Here is a 21,643-nt window from a genome sequence, read left to right as displayed (position 1 = left end):
CATTTTTTGCTCATGTGACGGTCTAATGTGCCCAGCAGGTGGGGTCAGCTTCACACAGTCATTCAGGGAACCAGGCCTTGTTATCTAGAGGCATAGCATCCTGTAGGGCCTCAGAGTCCTCCTCTGGATTCCCTGCATCTGGTCAGCAGATGAGGAGAGAGAGAGAGAAAGGAGAAAGAAGACCCATATGCTCCTAACCACACAGGTCACTTCCATTGTCAGGAATGGGTTGTACAGACCCACGTAGATGTGGGAGGCTGGGTAATGTAATCTAGTTGAAGTAGAAGAGACATAGACATTGGTGAGCGCTAGCACTCCTACTGTGTTGGATATACAGCCTGAACGTCTCTCATTCTTAGTGTCTCCTGGGCACAGAGGGAGCCATCAGAATAAATACCCTGAGCTTACTCTTCTCCCACTCACTGATTTCCTGCCGATGCCTCCCATTGGGCAAGCCCAACAGGAAGCCATAGGACAAGAGACCCTTAATTGCAGCCCTTAAAGTTCAGCTCCAATGCAAAGGGCAAGATGGAAAAAGGTGGAGAGTGAACTTGGAAGGGTGAATGGAAGATGTCCAGCACATCTCATAGAGTTTGGTTTCTTATGTAGGTAATATCAGAGAGTTGGGAAAGGAAGGGAGAGAGAAAAATAAGTTGCACTATAGCCTTTAGCATTTTCCAGAAAGGCCTGTTATGTTGCATATTGGTGGCCTGGGCTTTCTGATAAACTGTAGCTGGACTGTGTTTCTATTCCTCCAGGTGTTTTGAAGCCTCCATAAATGTACCGCACCACTTTTTTTTTTTTTTTACTTTAATTGTCTTGGAGGTGTTGCAAGATTTGTTCTCAGATGTGTATATATTTCTTTTCACCTAAGAGCATGCAGTCTCCTCTATTAAGTGATTTTTAGTGGAGCACACAACAAATACAATCTTGAACCCCCAATCTACGTTGCTTCTCTGAATGGAGGAACAGAATATTAGCTATCCTATCACACACAGCCTGCGTGCTGCTGGGGTGAAGGCTGATTGTGTGCTTCTGTTTCTTGCTGCTGCCACCCTTATCCCATATGTGAAGAGAAACTTCCATGGTGATCAGCACAGAAGCCTCTGAGTATTAACACGTCACAGAAAGCCCTCGAATACTGAATTTATCCAGATTTACAAGAGAAGATGTTAATCCTTCAAAGTAAGACAGTGCCAGGAAGCTTAGACACTTAAAACAGTTTTTAAAGAGGAAATCAGAACAGAAGCCCAGTATTAAGTGACTAGGGCACTTTAAGATGACTAATCTCAGCCACAACAACAGAAAGCTACAAGAACCCTCCTGTCCTTGTGAATTGAAACACTTTTTCACTGACAGGTATTCTTCTCACAGGCAGTGTGATCCCAGTGAGAAAGATTATTCTACAGCCCCCAAATTACTCGCCAAATTCTGTGCATCTCCCACCAAATCTGAGAAGTAAGGGAGCTGGCAGACAGTGCCACCTGTTGTTGCTAGTGGAGAGGCCTCCAACACACTAGAGCTATGCCTTGTCTATATGATGACCTAGCCATAGTTGTGGCCTGGTTTAGTGGCTGATCCTCGGCTGGATACGAAGCTCGCTCTGTCCGGCCTTTGGCCTTATTAACTCTGAGCTAGCAAGGCTTTATCAACTGCTGGTGGTCCCTGCCAGACTCAGCGTTGTATCTGATCCATCTTTGTAAATATTCTTTCCCTTCCTGGAGCTTGCACATACTAGGTGCAAAAATTTTGCTGTAAAATTTTATTTTCGGTAAAAAAATATATTCAATTTTTGAAACCCAGACTTACATTAAAAAATAATATAGGAAGTACTTAATCCCTTTCCAAAAGGCTATAGGGTATGATTCTTTTCCCTTTATGCCTAAAGCATTTGATTTTTAAACATGTACAAGTTCAGCATTATGCTATTAAGTTTGATTGAGGAATGCATTTTTTTGGTAAGACAAGTTACATCCAAATGTGGCTCCCTTAGTGTTGAGGCAGGCTCAAGAGAACAGGACAAAACAAACAGGGTCAGTACAAACCATGAGTTAAAGATTAATAATGTTGTCTGCAGCCATACTACCCTGAACAAGCCCGATCTTGTCTGATCTCAGAAGCTAAGCAGGGTCAGGCCTGGTTAGTACTTGGATGGGAGACCACCTAAGAAGACCAGGTTGTAGGCGTTAAAAAAAAAAAGTTTAGTAAAGTTTATGTTGCCATTTAGTAAAACTGACGCATTCTATTTTCTGTTGCATAGTATTATTACAGCATAAAGGATATCAGCATTGGTGGGCGGTGTGTTTGCAACGGCCATGCTGAAGTATGCAATGCAAACAATCCTGAAAAACTGTAAGTACATTGTACAGATTGCTTTTAGCCTTGCTATGAATAAGTCTAATTGTTTCGGTGGATGTTTGCATCCCATTAAATATCTCTAATGTCCTCGCCTCACCCAGATGATGCCCCAGACAGGCACAAATAATTAATTAGAGTTGCCAAGAGAAATAAAACTTGTCATCCCTGGTCTAATTTTCAAACCCTTGTTCCTTTTTTTTTTTTTTTCCGGTAAAATACACACAATATAAAGTTTACCATCTTAACCATCTTTAAGTGTACAGTTCAGGAGAGTTAAGTACATTGTGCAACCAATCTCCAGAACTCTTCATCTTGCAAAACGGAAATTCTATACCTCTTAAATGACAACTCTCCATTCTTTCCTCCCCACAGCCCCTGGCAACTACCATTCTACTTTCTGTCTCTATGAATTTGACTACTCTAGTTACTTCACAGAAGTAGAATCACACAATCTTTGTCTTTTTGTGACTGGCTTATTTCACTTAACATAACATCATGAGGGTTCACCCACATTATAGCATTGTGTCAGTATTTCCTTCCTTTTTGAGACAGAATAATATTTTATTACTTATATATTTTATTATTTATCCATTCAACTTAGGCAACTGCCACCTTTTGGCTATGAACATGGGTGTACCCTTTTTTGTTTTTAATTGAGGTATATTTCCACATACAATAAGATTCATGGATCTTAAATAGTAAGCATTTGGCAATTATATACACATGTGTTACCATCACAAGGGGGGTACTTTTAAGGGCTGGAAATTACCAGATGCTGGATATACTAATAATTTGTTCTCAATGTTTTATTTAAAGTCTACAATTCCCATGAGTAGTATTTACCAGGGATATGTTTTACTTTAGTCAGGTTCAGGTTTGTGCATTTTTAGGTCTAGTTCATGTTCAGGCAGAGGTGCCAGCTACCGGCTCATGTGGTGTGCTTTGTGGAACCCTTCTCCCTGACCAGCAATAGTCCCTAATGTTGTCAGCCTTTCTTCAGAGGTTAGGTGGTGCTATCTGAGATAGCAGGGTGAAGCCATCAACTGACTAGCCTTTAACTGGCAAGGACATGTTTATTAATGATTAATACATTGCCACTGTGTAGCCTGGAGGGTACGGCCCTCAGACACTAGAAGCCAGGTCAGGGAAGTCCTGCATTAGAGAGAGGGGAAAGATGAGGTTGGCCTGTTGTCCCTGCTGAGACAAAGTGACTCCACTTCAACTTCTGTTGAAGTCACCAGAGCTCTGAGGTTCCCTCTTGGAAGGGCTGCCAATCCCTGTTGACTCTGCAGACCCGCAGGGTGATCATGATTGGAGAGGCCATCTCCCCATGCCGTGGTGGAAGGCTCAGATTACCATCGCTCTACACCAGCACAACTGCTTTGTCTTGCCCTGTCTGCTGGTTTGCTTCTGCCTAACAGGCTGGCTTGAACAAATGCTGATGAAATCCACATCCATAAATAGGAAAATATCTTATGTATAAGAGGATGCAGAGGCTTAATGGAGGGATCCAAGGCTGGACAACCAGAAAAAGTTGTTAATTTAGCAGAAGCCACAAAAAGGCAGAACAAGCCTTTAACTGAGCTTACATACTCTGCTGACCTTGAAGCACAGAAACGTGGATGGATCACAGATTTGATTCTGAACTTCCTAGAAGTCACCTCAAAAAGAAAAACCTGTTGAGTTTCATATTTCACTGTGATCATAACCTAAAAAGTAGTTAGTTGCTTAATAGAAACATGACAGTTGAAACTAGAACCAGGTAAGAAATTTTCCTGGGAGTAGAGTGGCGTGGTCATCATGAAAAGGATTCTCTAGTCAACAGCATTTTTCATAACATCCTTACAGTAGATTTGAGGATGAGTTTTCTATATTAACCATCAGCCTGGGCTGAGAGAGAGTCAGAAAATGCAATTATTTGGGGGTGCCAATATGATTTAGACAAGTACCCAGTTTTTTGTTTGTTTGTTTTGCTGTTTAATTTTAATTTCCTTGTAGCTGGGCTACGTGTTCTTCAAGCCATTATCCCTAAATAATTCTTTCAGTCTAGCTTATGCAAATACATCATTGGTAAGGAATCAAAATTTGCCTCTTTGACAAAAGCCCATTTGGATTCCAGCTGTTCTGTGCTGTCAGTTAAATCAATGTTCATTTGCTTTAACAGGAAGCTGAACTCGGAGAGGGTTGACACCTTCTATTAGGAGTGTAATTAAATATATGCCTACCCAACTTCCCTTGGAAGAATTAAGGGAACTCCCACAGGCACAGCTAAGAGCCTTCTTATATAACTGTTGTGAATCTTCTTTCAAGCACAGATAAATGGGAGCTCAGAGCTTGGAGTTCTAACCCAATGCCATGGCTACAACAATTTTATTTTAACTTAAAAAAGTTTTAAGGCAGTTGTATAATCCTTTGAATGTAAATTTTAAAAAGATTTTTACCCTTTTGCCTTGCTGAGTAATCTCAGCTTTGGGCCCTGCGATGAGGCTATTTGTTGGTGCTGATGTGGCTTCTTGGGACAGGGTCCTCTGATATCTTAGTATCTTGGATTCGGTGGGTTTCTGTGCATGACCCCAGGCTGAGACCAAGAAACCTGAGCAGACCTTTATGACAGGATAACTCCAGATCTTTGTGAGGATGTGACACTCAACACATATCAGTAAACTAAGCACTTGCCAGCTCATATGTTGATTCAGTGTAATATAATGTGGTAGAGAAGAAAGATCTGGGACTTTAGAGTCAGACATACAGGTTTGAAATCTGGCTCTCATCACCCTTGACCTTTGGCAGATGTTTTAATTTCTCTGAATCTTAGTGTCACCATCTGTAAAATGAAGATCTAAGCAGGATGGGGGAGACTTGGAATGATATATACAAAGTACTTTGTTCTCAGAATTACTAAATAAATGGTACCATGGGTGACCATGGTGACTGTCAGTTTTTTGCACAGGAACAATTGATCTTAATCAAAACTTTTCAATAACTGAGACGTGCTTCACTCCATGCCCAGGTTTCGTTGTGAATGCCGACACCACACCTGTGGGGAGACATGTGATCACTGTTGTGCTGGGTACAATCAGAGGCGCTGGCAGCCTGCCATGTGGGAGCAGAGCAACGAGTGTGAAGGTGAGCATGGGGGAGGGGAACTGGGAAACCAGACCCCACCCTAAATTCCCTGCCAACCATTTCTACCTGAGGACTGACGCTGTGTTTTCCCCTGCTCATGAGGAGGGTGAGATCATGCCAATCTTGAGGTCCCAGGTCTTTCTAGTGTAATGAATAACTCACAGACTAGAGGTGTAAATTCAGATATAAATTCAGATATAAATATATGAACAAAAATAACAATAATAATAATCTTTAATATGTATTAAGCTTTCACTATAAGCAAGGATTGGGCTGAGTGCTTTAACTAGTTGGCATCTCTTTTTAGCTAATGAAAATATGATGCAACCACTATTAAATTTTAAACCCTTATCATTTCTTAGGATGTGATACTAGATCAGAATCCTAACTGTTTTTTGAGGACTGAGGTTTGGCAAAGGTGATGAGAGTGGCGTCTAAACGGAGAGCTGGACACATTGAGGGAGCAGGGTGGATGGGAAGAGTACTATAGTAGGATTAAGGCAAGCACAGATGGAGGGAACCTGAGAAAGAAGAAAGACAAGAGGCTCCTTTTAATTATGGGTACAATATAAAGTAAGAAAACTGTTATCTTAACAAGCAAGCCCTACAACATCCAACTAAAGATTACCTTTTAAATTACTCTTCTCAGGAAGCCATGTATTTATTCCAATTGCTGAAAACATTTTTGTAACTTTTAGTTTTGGGTTTTGGAGACCATATCCTGTTTTTTTCTGAATATTCTTAGTGTATAGATTGAAGATGGATTTGCTTTTTTGAAATGATCAAAAGGTGTTTGGGTCTAGATTTGTTGAAGAATGATATAAGAAAGTGTTCTTTACACATTTTGGCCAAATGTTTTTTGTATCTATTAAGAAATATGACTGATGATCTCTATGATCAGCAAAATTACTCAAAAGGCATTGTCCGTGAGGAGTTCTGAGAGTGTTGGAAAGTGCCGATGCTGCCTGAGACAAAAACTCGGTGCATCGCTAGGTACAGGGATGTTACCTGGATGGCGATTCTCACTTTATAGTCAAGCAAACAGTGACTTTCTAGGTGACTTGCCCAATCTCCTCCCCCATAATGGGAATGAAAGGAGGGAAACGTAGTAATCAAGGATTGATTCTTCCAATGCTTTCAGGCACTGGTTTAGGATACTTTGATTGAATGAGTATTAGTTATCATGTGAACTCCAATGTTAACAATTTGGTTAGTTCTTCAGACCAATGGAATCTTTCAGTGAATGACATGCTTTATTTCAACACATATGACAAATTCTAACTAATTTCCTTTCATTAGTTTTTAATTTTTTTACATTTGTGATAATGGTTAAAAATTACAAAAACGACATATGGAAAGATCAGACCTATTTGTTAGATGCTTTCTAAATTCCATTTGAACTACTGAAATTCACAATAAATAGACTTAAGAAATAACTGATGTAGTAAATATACATGCCTTGGATTTTTTAATTCATGGCACCATTGAGGAAATGAAAATAAGTAAGTACTTAGCCTTTTAAGAACAGGATATTGAAATTCTAACTCAAACTTCTTTCCTAATAAATTTATCTGGGAACTTGATTAGAACCTACAAATTACTAGAAAGACTTAGAAAATTTGGGCTAGGTGGAATGTAATGAATAGATATTTTGCATAAGCAGGAATAAGAATTTTACTCATTAAATCTTTTTCATCTTGGAAGTAAAAGAAATCCTAAATGGGTTTTAAATTATGTTTTCTAATTATAGAAGTATTATACATTACTTGTAGAAAACTTAGAAATTATTTTTAAAAAATAAAATCATCAATAATTTTACTACCCTAAGAGAACCACTATTAATATTTTTTTAGGTATTTTACTATTTTTTTGATGCATATGTTACTCAAGAGTATATTATTTACACAATTTTATATCCCAATATATTTAGATATTCTTCCATATTCTTTAAAACCCTTTGACATCCTTTTTGATGGCACGTAGTATTTTAATTCTATGCATTTAAGGGTATCCAAAAAATGTTTGTTGAGTTTCCACTATGTGCCAGAGAATGTGCTCTGCTGCAAACAAAACACAAGCAGTTCTTGACTTCACGGAACAGTCAAGCAGATATACTATTGTTTGCTTAGTCATTTCTATATATTAGACATTAAGATTATTTATAATTTATTGCTATTATAAATAGTGCTGAACGGTTTAGAGTATGGGCTGAGATAATAGGCTTTGAGGCCAAATATAGACAAGTCAGGATTCTGCCTCTCTTACTTGTGAGCTGTGTAACTATGGGCACATCCCTTGACCTCTCCAAGTCTCAGCCTCCCCATCTAGGTGAAGAGGATAATAGTACCTACCTTAGAGAGTTATTGTGCAGATATTGCATGTAAATCACTTTTCACAGTGTACCAAGAGCTCAATTATTTTTGTTAGTAGTAGTAATAGTAGTAATAGCAATATTCTCTTTGTGCATGAAGCTTAATTGGCATTTTGGTTTATCTTAATTTATTGTAATTATAGATCTTATTTCTTTAAAAAGAGAAATCTCTATCACTTAATATCAGTTGAAAGAAGCTTGTAAGTTGTATATCGTTATAGGCTGGTCTTTGTGTAAAAGTCCCTAAAATTTTCCATTGAGAGTATTCCTGGTGTTCCAGAATAGACTTTATTGTAGTTCAATGAGCCATAATACTATATGAGGAAATTTACTACTAAGTGTCTCATACTCGTGATGCATTATTAACTTAGAATGGTTTTTTTAGCATGCAACTGCCACGGCCATGCCATCGACTGTTACTATGATCCAGATGTTGAGAGGCAGAAGGCAAGCTTGAATATTGAAGGCAACTATGCAGGTGGAGGGGTCTGCATTAATTGTCAGGTGAGGCACTATTTAAATCAAAGTGGGTGTGTCACTATAGGAAATGAGCATTAAGTAAGCCCTGCTCCTAGAAAATGTCAAGAAAATGATATGCAATTGAAAGGTTTTTCTGAAACCATTTCTCCAGTTTGGTACGCAAAAGTTCTTATTAACTGAATATAATTTAGGGATTGTAGAGGAAATGGATTGAGGTATGTTTGCCCAGACTTCATTGATTATGTTCTTCCTGTAGGTCTTTGCCTAAATGGAGAGGAGAATCCCTGGTCATTATCCCGACTGCTACCTATTCATGGTTGAAAGGTTCTAAGATAGGAGAGCAAATAGCTGTCAACTTCAATGCTGACCTTAAATCATGTTTTCAGGCAGATTCTGAATTTAGACTCAGCAAGGAAGTGCATCATGATCAATTACTGATGTCTGCCATTGACACCAAATTAGGAATGCTGATTTTTCATCCCTTCTATAGGACAATTTGGTTCATTGAAAATTAGCCAGGAAGACTATTAGCCAAGAAGGTATAATGTTCATGAACTTAGTCTATATTGTCACTCTGTCTTATGTACTTTTATGGTGATGTTTTGTTAATATTAACATTAAAGAGGTACTCTTTTCATGAGATGCTTATTTATATGGAACCAGGGCTACATACCCTTAGAGAGACCTTCTATTCTCCACTTGTGTTCCACTCCACATATTTTGTATTATTGTCATTGCAGATAATTAAAATATAAGTAAAAGCTAATTCATAGGTTTGTTACAAATCATGAGGTTTCATGAATAAGTGAAAGAACACAAGATCATCTTAAGGCTGTGCACTATAAGACCTCAGGTGATTCATATGCACATTAAAGATGCAGAAGCATAGGACTAGGAAGTGTAGGTGGAATCCTTTTTCTAGATGAAGGATCAAGCTCCTCGATGTGTCTTTAGAATATCTTGTTCCTCCCCTTCTCTCAGTGATATTATGTTTTGTACTTTGCTGTTCCAGAAAACTATCAATATAGTCCTTTTATCCAAAGTGGCTCTGCAAAAGCATTTTATTTTGGATATGAAATTATTAAAGTTTTGTTTAGTTCATTGCATTTTTTTTCAATTTATACTTAAAATGTCTTTGCTTAACTTAGGTATTAGGTTAGCAGAATTAACATATTTTTTTGTGATGGTGAAATATAGATAACATAAAATCTGCTATTGAACCATTTTAAGTGTACATTTCAGTATAATTAACTTTTATATTACACTTATAATCAAGAAACAAGAAGAGAGTTTCTGCTTCTGTTATGGTTAGTAGCTCCAACAAGACCTAAACCTCTAACAGATAACATCTATATAATATAGACAAAAAAACAAACAAACAAAAACAAAAGGGCTCCCTTCCTCCAAACAATGATCTGAAGGCACCAGGGAGTAAACATAACAAGAAAATACTGGTGAAGAGCTGCCACTTGGCAAAAGGGATCAGCATAAAGAATTACATGTTTTTATGACTTTTAGCTAGAGGGCAGACCAAACTTGGTGCCATGCAGCATGGCTAAAATTCCTCTAGAAAATCTTGAATCTTTCTGGCCTGAAGTACAAGAACACAGAGCTTAGGACAACTACAACTTTTAGGAAGTGAGTGGAGATTCCAGGAAAAAAGAAATTGAGAGGAAATCTCTAATTCTATGTATAAATTCTTCCCAAGTTTCTGACTGACCCCTGAACCATCTGTGCAAAGGATGGATCTCAGCTAAAACTAAAATAATTTATTTGAGATTCGAGTTATCATTCAAGAGTCAGAGTTTGCAATTTCAGTAAAGTTAATTGTCTCAAAAACAAACAAAAAAAAATTATTATTCTTTAGAGAAATATTACAGAATCCAGAATCTCTACAACATAATATTTACAATGTCAAGGATACAATCCAAAAATTTCTGACATTTGAAGAATCAAAAAAAGATGACCTATTCTGAAAAAGACAATTAATAGAAATATTGGCAGAGAAATAAAAACTATAAAAGGAACTAAATGAAAATTTTAGAACTAAAACATACAATATATTAGATTGAAAATTCATTGGATGGGTTTAACAGCAGAATGGAGAAAATAGAAAAAAAGAGTTAGTGAATTTGAAGACAGATCAATAGAAATTATCCAGTTTGAAGAAGAGAAAGAAAAAACTTTAAAAAAATGAACAAAGATTTGGGAATTTGTGGAACAATATCAAAAGGTCTAGCACACATGTAATTAGAGTCCCAGGAGAGATGAGAGAATGAAGAAGAAAAACAACAACAAAAGAAACAATGGAGGAAATTCCTCAAATTTCACAATACACTAAGAGTCAAAAGGTTGAGTGAACTCCAAGGTGGATAAATACAAAGAAAAGCACTCTTGGGCCTAACAACTGAAAACCAAAGACAAAATCTTGAAGGTAGACAGAGAAAACAACACATTACAGTGACAGTGGACTTCTCAGAAACTATGAAGCCCACAAAGTAGTGGAGCATATCTTTAAATTGCTAAAACAAACAAGCAAACAAACAAAGACCTGTCAACATAGAATTCTTTACTTAGCAAAATATCCTTCAAGAAGTAAAACAAAAAGAAAAATGTTTCATCAATAAAATAAAGCCAGAAAGGCTAAAGCAAGTTTTTTAGGTTAAAGAGATATGATACCAGATGGAAACTCAGATCTCCAGGAAGAAATGAAGAGTATAAGATCATAAATGTCTGAGCAAATATAAAGGACTATTAAAAATATGTAGGGCTGCTTAAAGTAAAAGTTGTCGCATTATATTGTGGGATTTATGTGTGTGGATATCATGCATATGAAACTATAGCATAAATAACAGGACATATAGGACTACGCAGTTTCTACAGTTTACGTGAAGTGGTACAATATTAACCTTAGTCAGACTGTGAGGAGTTAAGGATTTACATAATCCCCGAAGCAATTAACTAACAAAATAATGCAAAGAGGTCTAGCTGAAAGGCCAATAGGTGAATTTAAGTGTATTTTAGTTTTAAAAATATACAAATAAAGGAGGAAAAAAAATGGTGTAGATGATAGAGGCTCTGTTCATCTCTCTGGCGACCAAATCAAAGTTGTGACGGAAACAAGGAGCAGCAACAAGGAAAAATCACCTAGGATCTAGAGGAACAAGCCATACAACTAAGGAGAAATCTAAGAAATCACCCTGCAATGGCAGAAGATAGGACGAGGCGAGGAGGCTGCCCGGTCTCAAGCTGCCGAGTGAGACGGAAGCTGTGGCAGCGGCAGTGGCAGAAGCCTCTCAAAGGGGTGCGCGTCTGTGAGCAGATTTTCGCAGTGATGGTCCTGCTCGATCTGAGCACCAGTGTCGATTCGGCTATGTGCAGGGTGCACCAGGGACTTACCAGCGAAACATTGTTGGAATGAGGGCCGAGGTGAGACTTGCGAGATACAGAAGTGCTAGTGGTATCCATTGTTCCCTGTTGAGCCCTCCCCCACTACCAGTGAGCTGACGCAGAGCTGCCAGAGCCATGAGGTCATCACACTGGATAACAGAGGTCGCTCCACCCAGAGGATTCCCTGAAACCCCACCTCCCCCAACTAGGGGCCCCACCCAAGCCATATCCAGGTGTATCCTCAGCGAGTCAGGTGTTCCTTGCTGAGCAGTGCCTAGACTGACATGGAGGCAGTTGGCCTCAGTTTCTGGTGTGGCCTTTTGTGGTAACTATGAGTACAGCATCTGTGGATTGCTGCTGAATCTTAACAGGTGGCCCCAGAGGGGCACAGGCTTGGGCTAAATATGACCTGCAGCTGAACCCCTCTCAGGACTATACCACTGGACATCTACTATACAAAGCCATACTAATAAGACCGGGAGATTTAGGAGCTTTTCATAGTACATAGAAACAGACACGGAAAGGCAGTCAAAATGGGAAGACAAAGAAGCAGAAACCATATTAGAGAACAGAACAGAGATCGAGGAATAATGGAGTCAAGCAATCTAACAGATGCAGAGTTTAAAACACTGGTTATAAAGATGCTTAATGAACTTTTGGGTAGTATAGATAAATTCAGTGAGAACTTAAACACAGAGATTTAAAAAAACATGAAAATGAAAATGGAAATTATAAAAGGGAACCAGTCTGAAATGAACACACTGAAATGAGAAATATATTAAATGGAATAAACAAAGTGAATAAAGAAAAGGATCAAATGCCCTTTCTAGAGGACGGGAAAGCCAAGGACACACAATTAGAATGGCAAGAGATAAGATGTCAAGAATATAAAAATAATTTAAAGAGCATATGAAACACTATTAAGAGTGAAAATATCTGTCTGATTGGCATAACTGAAGAAAATCAAGATGTTGAACAGCTGTTTGAAGAAATAATGATGGAAAACTTCCCTAACTTGATGAAGGAAATAGACATAAAACTCCAGGATTTCCAAAAATCAGGGATCCAAAGAGGCCCATACCAAGACACATCATAATTAAAATGCCAAAGGTTAAATACAAAGAAAGAATCTTAAAAGCAGCAAGAGAAAAACAAATAGTTACTTACAAGGGAAAACGCATAAGACTGGCAGCTGATTTCTCAAAAGAAACTATGCAGGACAGAAGGGTTTCACACAAAATATTCAACATGATGTAGACTCAGGATCTACAACCAAGAATATTTTATCCAGCAAAGTTATCATTTAGAGTTGAAGGACAGATAAAGAGCTTCCTAGGCAAAAATAAGCTAAAGGAATTTATCACCATCAAGCCAGTATTACAAGAAATGTTGGAAGGACTTTTTAAGAAGAAAAAAACATGTATCAAAAACAGGAATAAAGAATGGTAACAACTACATTCCTATCAATAAATACCTCAAATGGAAAAGAATTAAGTGCTCCAACTAAGATAGAGTGGATAAATGGAAAGGAAAACAAGACCCTACATGTTGCTATAAGAGACTCACTTCAGATTAAAACACATACACAGACTAAAAGGAAGGGGATGGAAAAAGGTATTGCTTTGATGGACCTAGAAGATATTTAAGTCAGACAGAGAAAGATAAACACTATATGATTTCACTCTTATGCAGAATCTAAGGAATAAAAAGAACAAACTAATCAAAAACAGACTCACAAATATAGTGGACAATTTGGTGACAGAAAGAGGGGGGCTTGGGGGGGCTTGAAAATTCTAGGATGGGTTCAAGAAATTTTAAAATTAGTAACTTTGATGGATGGTCACAAGGATGGTGGTGCGCGCTTTTAGAAATGCAATTAGCATTAATATGTTGGCTAGATAGAGGGTCCAGGGAGGAAGGAAGCAATTATGGGGACTGTTTTACAAACTATATAGATGTCTAACCAATGTACTGTATACTTGAAACTAATTAAAATACACTAATTAAATAAAAAATATACAAATAAACTAAAGATGGGTGGAAAGAAGGAACAAGGGATGAATCACACACACACATCAAAAAACAAAATAAAGAAGGAAACAAAATAAATGCAAAAATTTTAGACCTATTTTCCAATCATACCAATAAATTGGTTAAATGTCAATGATCTAAACATCCAATTCAAAAGCAGAAGTTATCAGAATGGTTAAGAAAGCAAGACTCAACTATATTCTGCTTACAAGAGGTATACTTTAAACATATAGACATAGATAGTTTGAAAGTAAATGAATGGAAAATATTTTGAATTAACAATACACATTAGAAGGATAGAATGTCAGATAAAATAGATTTCAGTACAAAAAGCATTAAGAAATATAAATAGAGACATTTCATAACAATAAAAAGGTTAATTCATCACAGACATTGCAATCATAATAATAAAGATTTAAAATATATAAAGCAAAATTTGACAAAATTAAAGGGGGAAAACAGAAAATTGTGTAATAGTAGTTCACTAAGATAGATCATAGGAAAACTCCAATGTTTGAAACAACACACTTTTAAATGATCCATGTCAAAGAAGACATCTTGAGGGAAATTAGAAAATATTTTAAATTAAGGAATAATAAAAAAATAACATCAGAATTTGTGGGATGCAGTTAGAGTAGTACTTAAAGGGAAATTCACAGCTTTAAATGCTTATGTTAGAATACAAAGTCTAAAAGCAGTGACCCAAAGTTTCACCTTAAGAAGCTAATATAAGAAGAGCAAAACAAACCCAAAATAAGTAGAAAAAAGAAAATAATAAAGATAAGAGTAGAATTCAACAAAAGAGAAAACAGGCAAACAATAGAGAAAATTAACAAAACTAAAAGCTGACTTTTTGAAAAGGATTCAACAGAATTAATTAACTCTCAGCTGCACTGATCAGGAAAAAAGAGAAAGGCAGTTACAAATTACCAATATCATATACAAAGGTGGGTTTATCATTAGAGTGACTATATACATTAAAAGAAAAATAACATAATACTATGAACAACTCTTTGCCAACAAAATTGACAACCTAGATTCAATGGACACATTTCTTGAACACAACTTACTAAAACTAATACTAGATAAAGCAGAACATATGAATAGCCTTATATCTATGAAAGAAATAGAATTCATTATCAAAAATTCTGGACAAAGAAAGTCCCTGGACCAGATAGTTTTATTGCCAAATTATATTAAACATTTAAGGAAGAAACACCAATTTTATCCAAATTCTTTACAAAACCAGAAGAGAAAACACTTCCCAACCTGTTTGATGAGGCCAGTGTAACTTTAATGCTGAAACCCAATAGACATTACATAAGATAAAATTGCTAACCCATATCTTTCATGAACATCATAGATTCAAAAATATTTAACAAAATATTAGAAAATAGAATTCAGTGGTATATAATAAGGGTAATATATTACAACTAAGGTTTATCTCAGGAAAGCAAGGTTGATTGAACATTCAAAAGTCAATCTGTATAATTAATCATTAACAGTATAAAAGAGCAGAATTAGAAAAAATCACTACCTATTTTACAATAAAAGCTCTTAGCAAACTGGAATAGAAGTGAAATTCTGCAATCTGATAAAGATTTTATGATAAACCTACAACTGTCATCATATTAGCGGTGAAATGTTGAACTATTTTCTTCTAAATATTAGAAACTAGGTAAGGAAGATTGCTTTTCACCACATCTTTTAAACAGTGCCCTGGAGGTCCTAACCATTGCTCTAAGGCAAAAAAAAAAAGATATATGAAATTGGAAAGGAAAAAGTAGAATTGCCTATATTTGCAGATGACATGATTATTTATGTAGAAAATCCTAAGGAATATACAAAATAACTACTAGAACTAGTAAGTGAATTAATAAGACTGCAGGATACAAGGAAATTAATAAAAATTAATTATATTTTTATATACTAGTAACAAATGATAGGAAAATGAAACATTCAATTGAAAATAATGTCAAAAAAATAAAATCCTTAGGAATAAATTTAACAAAAGGAATGTAAGACCTCTGTAATAAAGCTAAAACCTCTGGTGAGGGAAATTTAGAGACCTAAATATATGGAAAGATATATTTATATGGAAGACTCAATATTATTAGATATTTGGAATTAATAGAATGGATAAAGTAGAGGTGGTACATACATAGAATGGAATATTACTCAGCCAAAAAAAAAAAAGAATGAGATCTTGCCATCTACAACAACATGGGTGGACATGGTATTGTGCTGAGTGGAGTAAGTCAGACAGAGAAAGACAAATGCCATATGATTTCACTTATATGTGGAATATAGAAAACAGGATAAATGAACAACAACAACAACAAAACAGAAACAAGCTCATAGATACAGAGAGCATTTTGATGGTTGCTGGATTGGAGGTGGGATGGGGAGATGGGTGAGGGGGGAAGGGACTAAGAGGTGCAAACTGGTAGTTACAAAATAGTCATGGAGATGTAGAGTACAGCGTGCGGAATATAGTCATTAATCTTGTAATAACTAAGTATGATGTCAGATGGGTACTAGATTTATCAGGATGATCACTTCGTAAATTATATAAATGTCTAATCATTGTGTTGAATCTCATAAAATATTGTACGTCAACCGTAATTGAAAAAAAATGCTATTGCCCCCCCCAAAAAGGCTACAGTAATCAAAACAGTGTGATATCAACGTAAGGATAGACAAATCAATGTAACAGAATAGAGAGCACAGAAACAGAACCACACTTAAGTAAACATTTGTTTTTTGATAAAAATCCCAAAGCAATCCAATGGGAGGGTGGGAAAGAAAGTACTTTCAATAGATGGTTCTGGAATAACTGGATTTTTAAGTGGAAAAAATAAACCTTGATTCCTACCTCAAATTATGCACAAAAACTAAATTGATATGAATCAAACTAAAATAAAGCTAAAACTATAAAGCTTTAGAGAAAAATATAGAATGTATTTGTGATCAAAAGGATGAGCAAAGTATTCTTGGGTCACAGAAAGCAATAACCATGAAAAAGGCAATAACCATCAAAATTAAAAATTTCTGCTCACAAAAGACATTATTAAGAAAATACATAGGCAAGCCACATACAGGGAGAAAATATTCACAGAACATAAATCTGACAAATTGTTGATATCCAGGAAATATAAAGAACACCCACAGCTCAATAATAAAAACACAAATAACCTAATAAAACATGCAAAAGATTTGAACAGCCATCTCACAAAAGTAGACATATGAATGGCCAATAAGCCTACAGGAAAGGGCTTAGCATCATTCGTCATCAGAAAAATGCAAATTAAAATTACAGTGACTTACCAGCAATTTTGGTGAGGATGTGGAACAACCATACTATCATGCATTGTTGGTGTGAATGGAAAATGATACAACTGCCTTGGGAAAATGTCTTGGCAGTTTTTAAAATAAAACTAAACATACACCTACTCCATGACTCACAAATTCCACTCATAGGCATTTTTCCATGAGAAGTGGAAATGTATGTTTACAAAAAGCTTATAGCAGCTTTATGCACAGTAGCACCAAACTGGAAATGGCCCAGGTACCTATCAGTAGTAGAATGGATGAACAAACTCTAGCATAGTTATACAATGGAACACCAATGAGCAATAGAGAGAATCAAACTACCAAAGCATGTAACAACGTGCAAGAATCTTACCAGCATCATGGTAAGTAAAAGAAGACTTCCAAAAAAGAATACATAGTACGAGGGCTATTAGAGTGAAATTCTGGAATGGGAAAAAACTAATCAATAGTGGAAAAAATCAGAACTGTGATTGACTCTGGGAGTTGGTAAAGGGGATTGGTCATGGGGAACTTTCTGGGGTATAATATTATTCTGTATCTAGATAGAGATTTGTGTTTCACAGATGTATGCATTTGTCATAACTCACTGAATGTACAGTTAAGAGCTTCACACTTGTATATAAATCATACACCAAAAATCTGTAAGCAAACATTGAACTCCAGTTAATTATATGCATGCTAAAGTTTTGGTGGAATGTAACTGATATCTGCAATTTATTTGAAATGCATAAAAAATAAGATGGACTGGTGGATAGATAGGGAATGAGTAGATGGCTAATTATATAATAAAACAAATATAGTAAAATATTAATGACAAACTACATAGGGCATGGATAGGTGATCACAGTAAAACTTGAAATTTTTCATAAAATATTGGGGGGAAGAACAATGAAAGGAGAAGTCAAGGAACAACATTTTTGTGATGATTCTTCAGGTTCTTCCCCTTTGATAAAATATTGATGTTCTTAATTAAGATGAAAGATTACCCAATTTGTTTGTGATGATGCTTGAAGATACTTTACCTCCATTAACTAAAACAAAGTCTTTAGCTTCTTCTGTGAAGACATGACTTGTAATCTAAGTCTTGAGCTTGCTCCCTAGCTATTTGTGTCCTTTGTGTGTTGTTCTCATTATTTCCATACTGTTTGTCTTCCACACACACATACAGCACATAAAACTAAGAAATGGAGCACACATGGCTGCATTTTCTCTTGTGACAAATCCACAATATCTTAGAAAAGATATTAAACAAACAAAATACCCTCTTCTTCCAGAATCCACAATAGCATAAAAAATAAGAAAGAGTGTCATCAACAGACCGGAAGTTTCAAAAGAGTACAGAAAGATAGAATGCAGAAACAGATACATGCAGGGGAATACAGCTGTGACCGCTAGAATGATTTGAAGGTACTCCAAGAAAAAACAGAAGAAATTAACTGTGGAGCTGCATTCAAACATGTAAAACCTTATTAGAGTTTATAAAAGAAGACCTATATGGGGAGGTATAATGTGTTTCCCAACTCGACATTATAAATTTACCATTTCTCCAAAACCAGTCTATAAATTCACTGCGATTGCAATCAGAATTCCAGCAGGATTTTTTTCTGAAGATTGAGAGACCGAATCTAAAGTTCTTATTGAGACAAATGGTTTTAAAAAATGAATAATTATGGAAGTAAGTTGTCTTCCAAGATATCAAAATATCTCTTGAATCTGTATTAATTGAGTATGGACTCAACACAGGGATAAATAGTTCAATAGAACCTCATAGAGAATTTAGAAACAAATTCATGTAGATGTTAAAATTTGGTTTACAGTAAAAATGGCATTTCTAATGGAAGAGCAAGATGAATGTTCCATAAATGATGTTAATACAATTGACTCTTCAATTGAGGAAAAATATGTAGCCCTATCTTAGGCCATATACAGAGAGACATGAGGAGTCTTGATGAGGAAGGGAGGAGGAGAGGGTGTGCTACTACAGCAGGTTTACCTAAACCTGCTGGTTAGCTACAAGGTGATGCTTCAAGATGAAGTTTAAATTTGCTGGTAAAACACACATACTTCATGGAGAGGTCTACCTATCAGAAACACAGTTGGTTCAGGCTGCTATAACAAACAGACCATAGAATGAGTGGCTTAACAATAAAATAGTTATTTCTCACAGTACTGGAGGCTGGAAAGTCTAAAATCAAGGTGATGGCAGATCCGGTGTATAGTGAGCGCCTACTTTCTGATTTGCAGATGGCTGCCTTCTCATTATATCTTCACGTGGTAGACTGAGAGGTCATATCTCTTCTTATAAGGGCACTAATCCCATTATGAAGGCTCCACTCTTATTACTCCCAAAGGCTCCCTCTTCAAATACCATCGCATTGGGGATTAGGTTACAACATATGATTTGCCTTGGGGAGGGGGCACAAGCTTTCAGTCAATAGCATTAGCTAACCTGATGTTCACCTTTTCTGTGTAGTGCTAGGCTTGTGACAGAAAGTGGGAACATTACACAGTCAGTATGGGCCTGAAGACTTCGAGTGGTCAAGCAGTCAACATGAGAGAGAGCCAGGTCACCATCAGATAGAGCACAGTTATCAGAGATGGCTGTATTCTCATGTGGTACTGATTTTATTTTTAGTTCTTAGGTTTACTATTTTAAGTATTGGTTTGGGGTATGTGGCATTTTAAATAGGGTGGCCAGTTCCCCGGGATGTGGCATTTGAGTAAAGACCTGAAAGAAACAAGAAAATGAGCCAGGCATCTGTCTGGGGGAGAGCCTTCCAGCAGAGGGGATGGAAGGGCAGAGGGCCATGAGAGGGAGCAAGGGGCCCTGTGTGGTCGAAGGGGAGTGAGTAGGGGTAAATACATCAGAGAGGTAACAGAGGCCAGATCATGTTGGCCTTAGGAAGGAAATCAGATAGGGGGTTTTTCAGGGATGCAGCCAACAAGTTGACTAGCCAATAGTTTCCTGTGCTTTGAGGTTCACAGAAATGAAAACCAGCAACAGTGCTGTGGGCATAGTCAAGGAATTGAGAGACAGGGAAATGGGGTTTACCTAAAGATTGAAAAGCACCTTGGAAAAGTTCTGCTTGAAGGAATTAGGACTGAAGAATTAGCAAAACGGGGCCAGGTTTCGAGGTGAACATTCTATAGAAAGCTAGAGGAGATGGTAAGTGTGGGGTGGGCTTACCTCCTACATAGATTCCACCAGGGCCCACCTACTCTTTAGTTTAGACAGCTGAGATTTTCTCATCCTGTTGCGTCATGCAAATGCAAATTAAGTACCCATTTCTCCCAGTAAGATTGTTTCTTCAGTGCTTCCAATATAGAAATTAGGAAGCTACCACTGTCTTTGGTTCTCAAATTGGCCTTGGTCCAACCATGACCTTGACATCTATGGATAAAGAGCTGTGCAGTCACCTTCAGGGTGTGATGTGGGTCCTTGACAATTACCTGAGATCTAAAGGCAAACTATAGGCATTATTCCATCTGCAGGGTGATTCGTTTTTCTCTTTTTGTCATTTGTTGCTATTCCTTGTGTCTTAAAAATGTAACTTCTCTGTGGCAGGTGCTCATTGACCAAACTTTGTGGAAGAGAAAAAAGCCTGGGCTACCTACTTCAGATACCTAGTCCTCATTTCCTACACTAATGGGGAAAAAATTTAGGAACCAACATTAACCTGACATCCTCTGTCTCTTCTAAGCCACAGTGACAAACAACATAGTTGAGAGGTTAATTGGCATCTGATGGAAAGTCGTGTGGACTACAGCTGTTTCTTATTTGCCCCAAATGTTTACGCATGTAAATGTTAAGTCAGAGAAGTGGCCAGTGTGGTTTTAGACCTCAATGTTAAAGTGAATTCAGATTTTCGCCCACAGGACAAGGAGTGGTAATAAATAAAAGTCTGTAATTAATAAAATCATTTAAAACAAGAGAGAAGTTACAGAAAGAGTCTTTGTTCTCCCCTCCTACCCTCTGTGTTTCTATGCAGACTCTTTTAGGATCAGAGTGTGTTATATTTGTTCTTTTTAACTTCCAATTGCCTTTCTTTTCATTAATAAAAGAACACTGTCCTTCTAACTGTTTCCCAATTAGAGAGCGAGAGAGGCAGAATTGAGCTGGATCCGTGGTGTGTGGTTTTTGGAAACTGCTGATATATGTTGGGTAATTTGATTTTGTGGCAATTACAACAATTAACCATGAAATATCAAAAGCTGCCTGGTATTATACTTTAAAATGAGCTCTGTGTATGAGACCCGTGCCTATATTTTCCATTCATGTAACAGAAATGTTTAAAGAATGGTTTCATGACTAAAGCACAGATAAAATTAGAATGGCAAGAGAAGAGGATCTATATATGTGATCGCTTCCAAAAGCGGAGAAGATAGAAAGTCACATGTGACTCTGTTCCTTCGGTCAAACCCAAGGGTGATTTATTATCCATTCATCACTTCTTCTGAATGAAGCTATGAAGAGTAGTCCTCTGAGGTTTTTTTCTCACTCAAATATCAGGTGCTTCAGTAAGGAAATTCTGCAGGAGGGGGAAAACCTGGGCT

General features: G+C 36.8%; 1 protein-coding gene and 1 pseudogene across 3 annotated transcripts in view; both read left to right on the top strand.

Moving 5' to 3' along the window:
• Positions 1 to 21,643, top strand: part of LAMA3 (laminin subunit alpha 3) — a 227,491-nt gene that overhangs the window by 61,578 nt on the left and 144,270 nt on the right. For all 3 annotated transcript variants that reach the window (XM_039844440.1, XM_039844420.1, XM_039844430.1), the window contains exons 6-8: positions 2,261 to 2,352; positions 5,369 to 5,484; positions 8,241 to 8,359. In XM_039844440.1, the coding sequence (XP_039700374.1) occupies positions 5,457 to 5,484; positions 8,241 to 8,359 (147 nt within the window). In that variant the 5' untranslated portion in view covers positions 2,261 to 2,352; positions 5,369 to 5,456. The remainder of the gene's footprint in view (positions 1 to 2,260; positions 2,353 to 5,368; positions 5,485 to 8,240; positions 8,360 to 21,643) is intronic.
• On the top strand, positions 2,070 to 2,186 carry LOC120590402 (uncharacterized; annotated as a pseudogene).

The sequence above is a fragment of the Pteropus medius genome, unplaced genomic scaffold (genome assembly GCF_902729225.1).
Source record: "Pteropus medius unplaced genomic scaffold, Ma_sr-lr_union100, whole genome shotgun sequence".
NCBI classification, from domain to species: domain Eukaryota; kingdom Metazoa; phylum Chordata; class Mammalia; order Chiroptera; family Pteropodidae; genus Pteropus; species Pteropus medius.
This window is presented reverse-complemented; position numbering and strand designations above follow the sequence as displayed.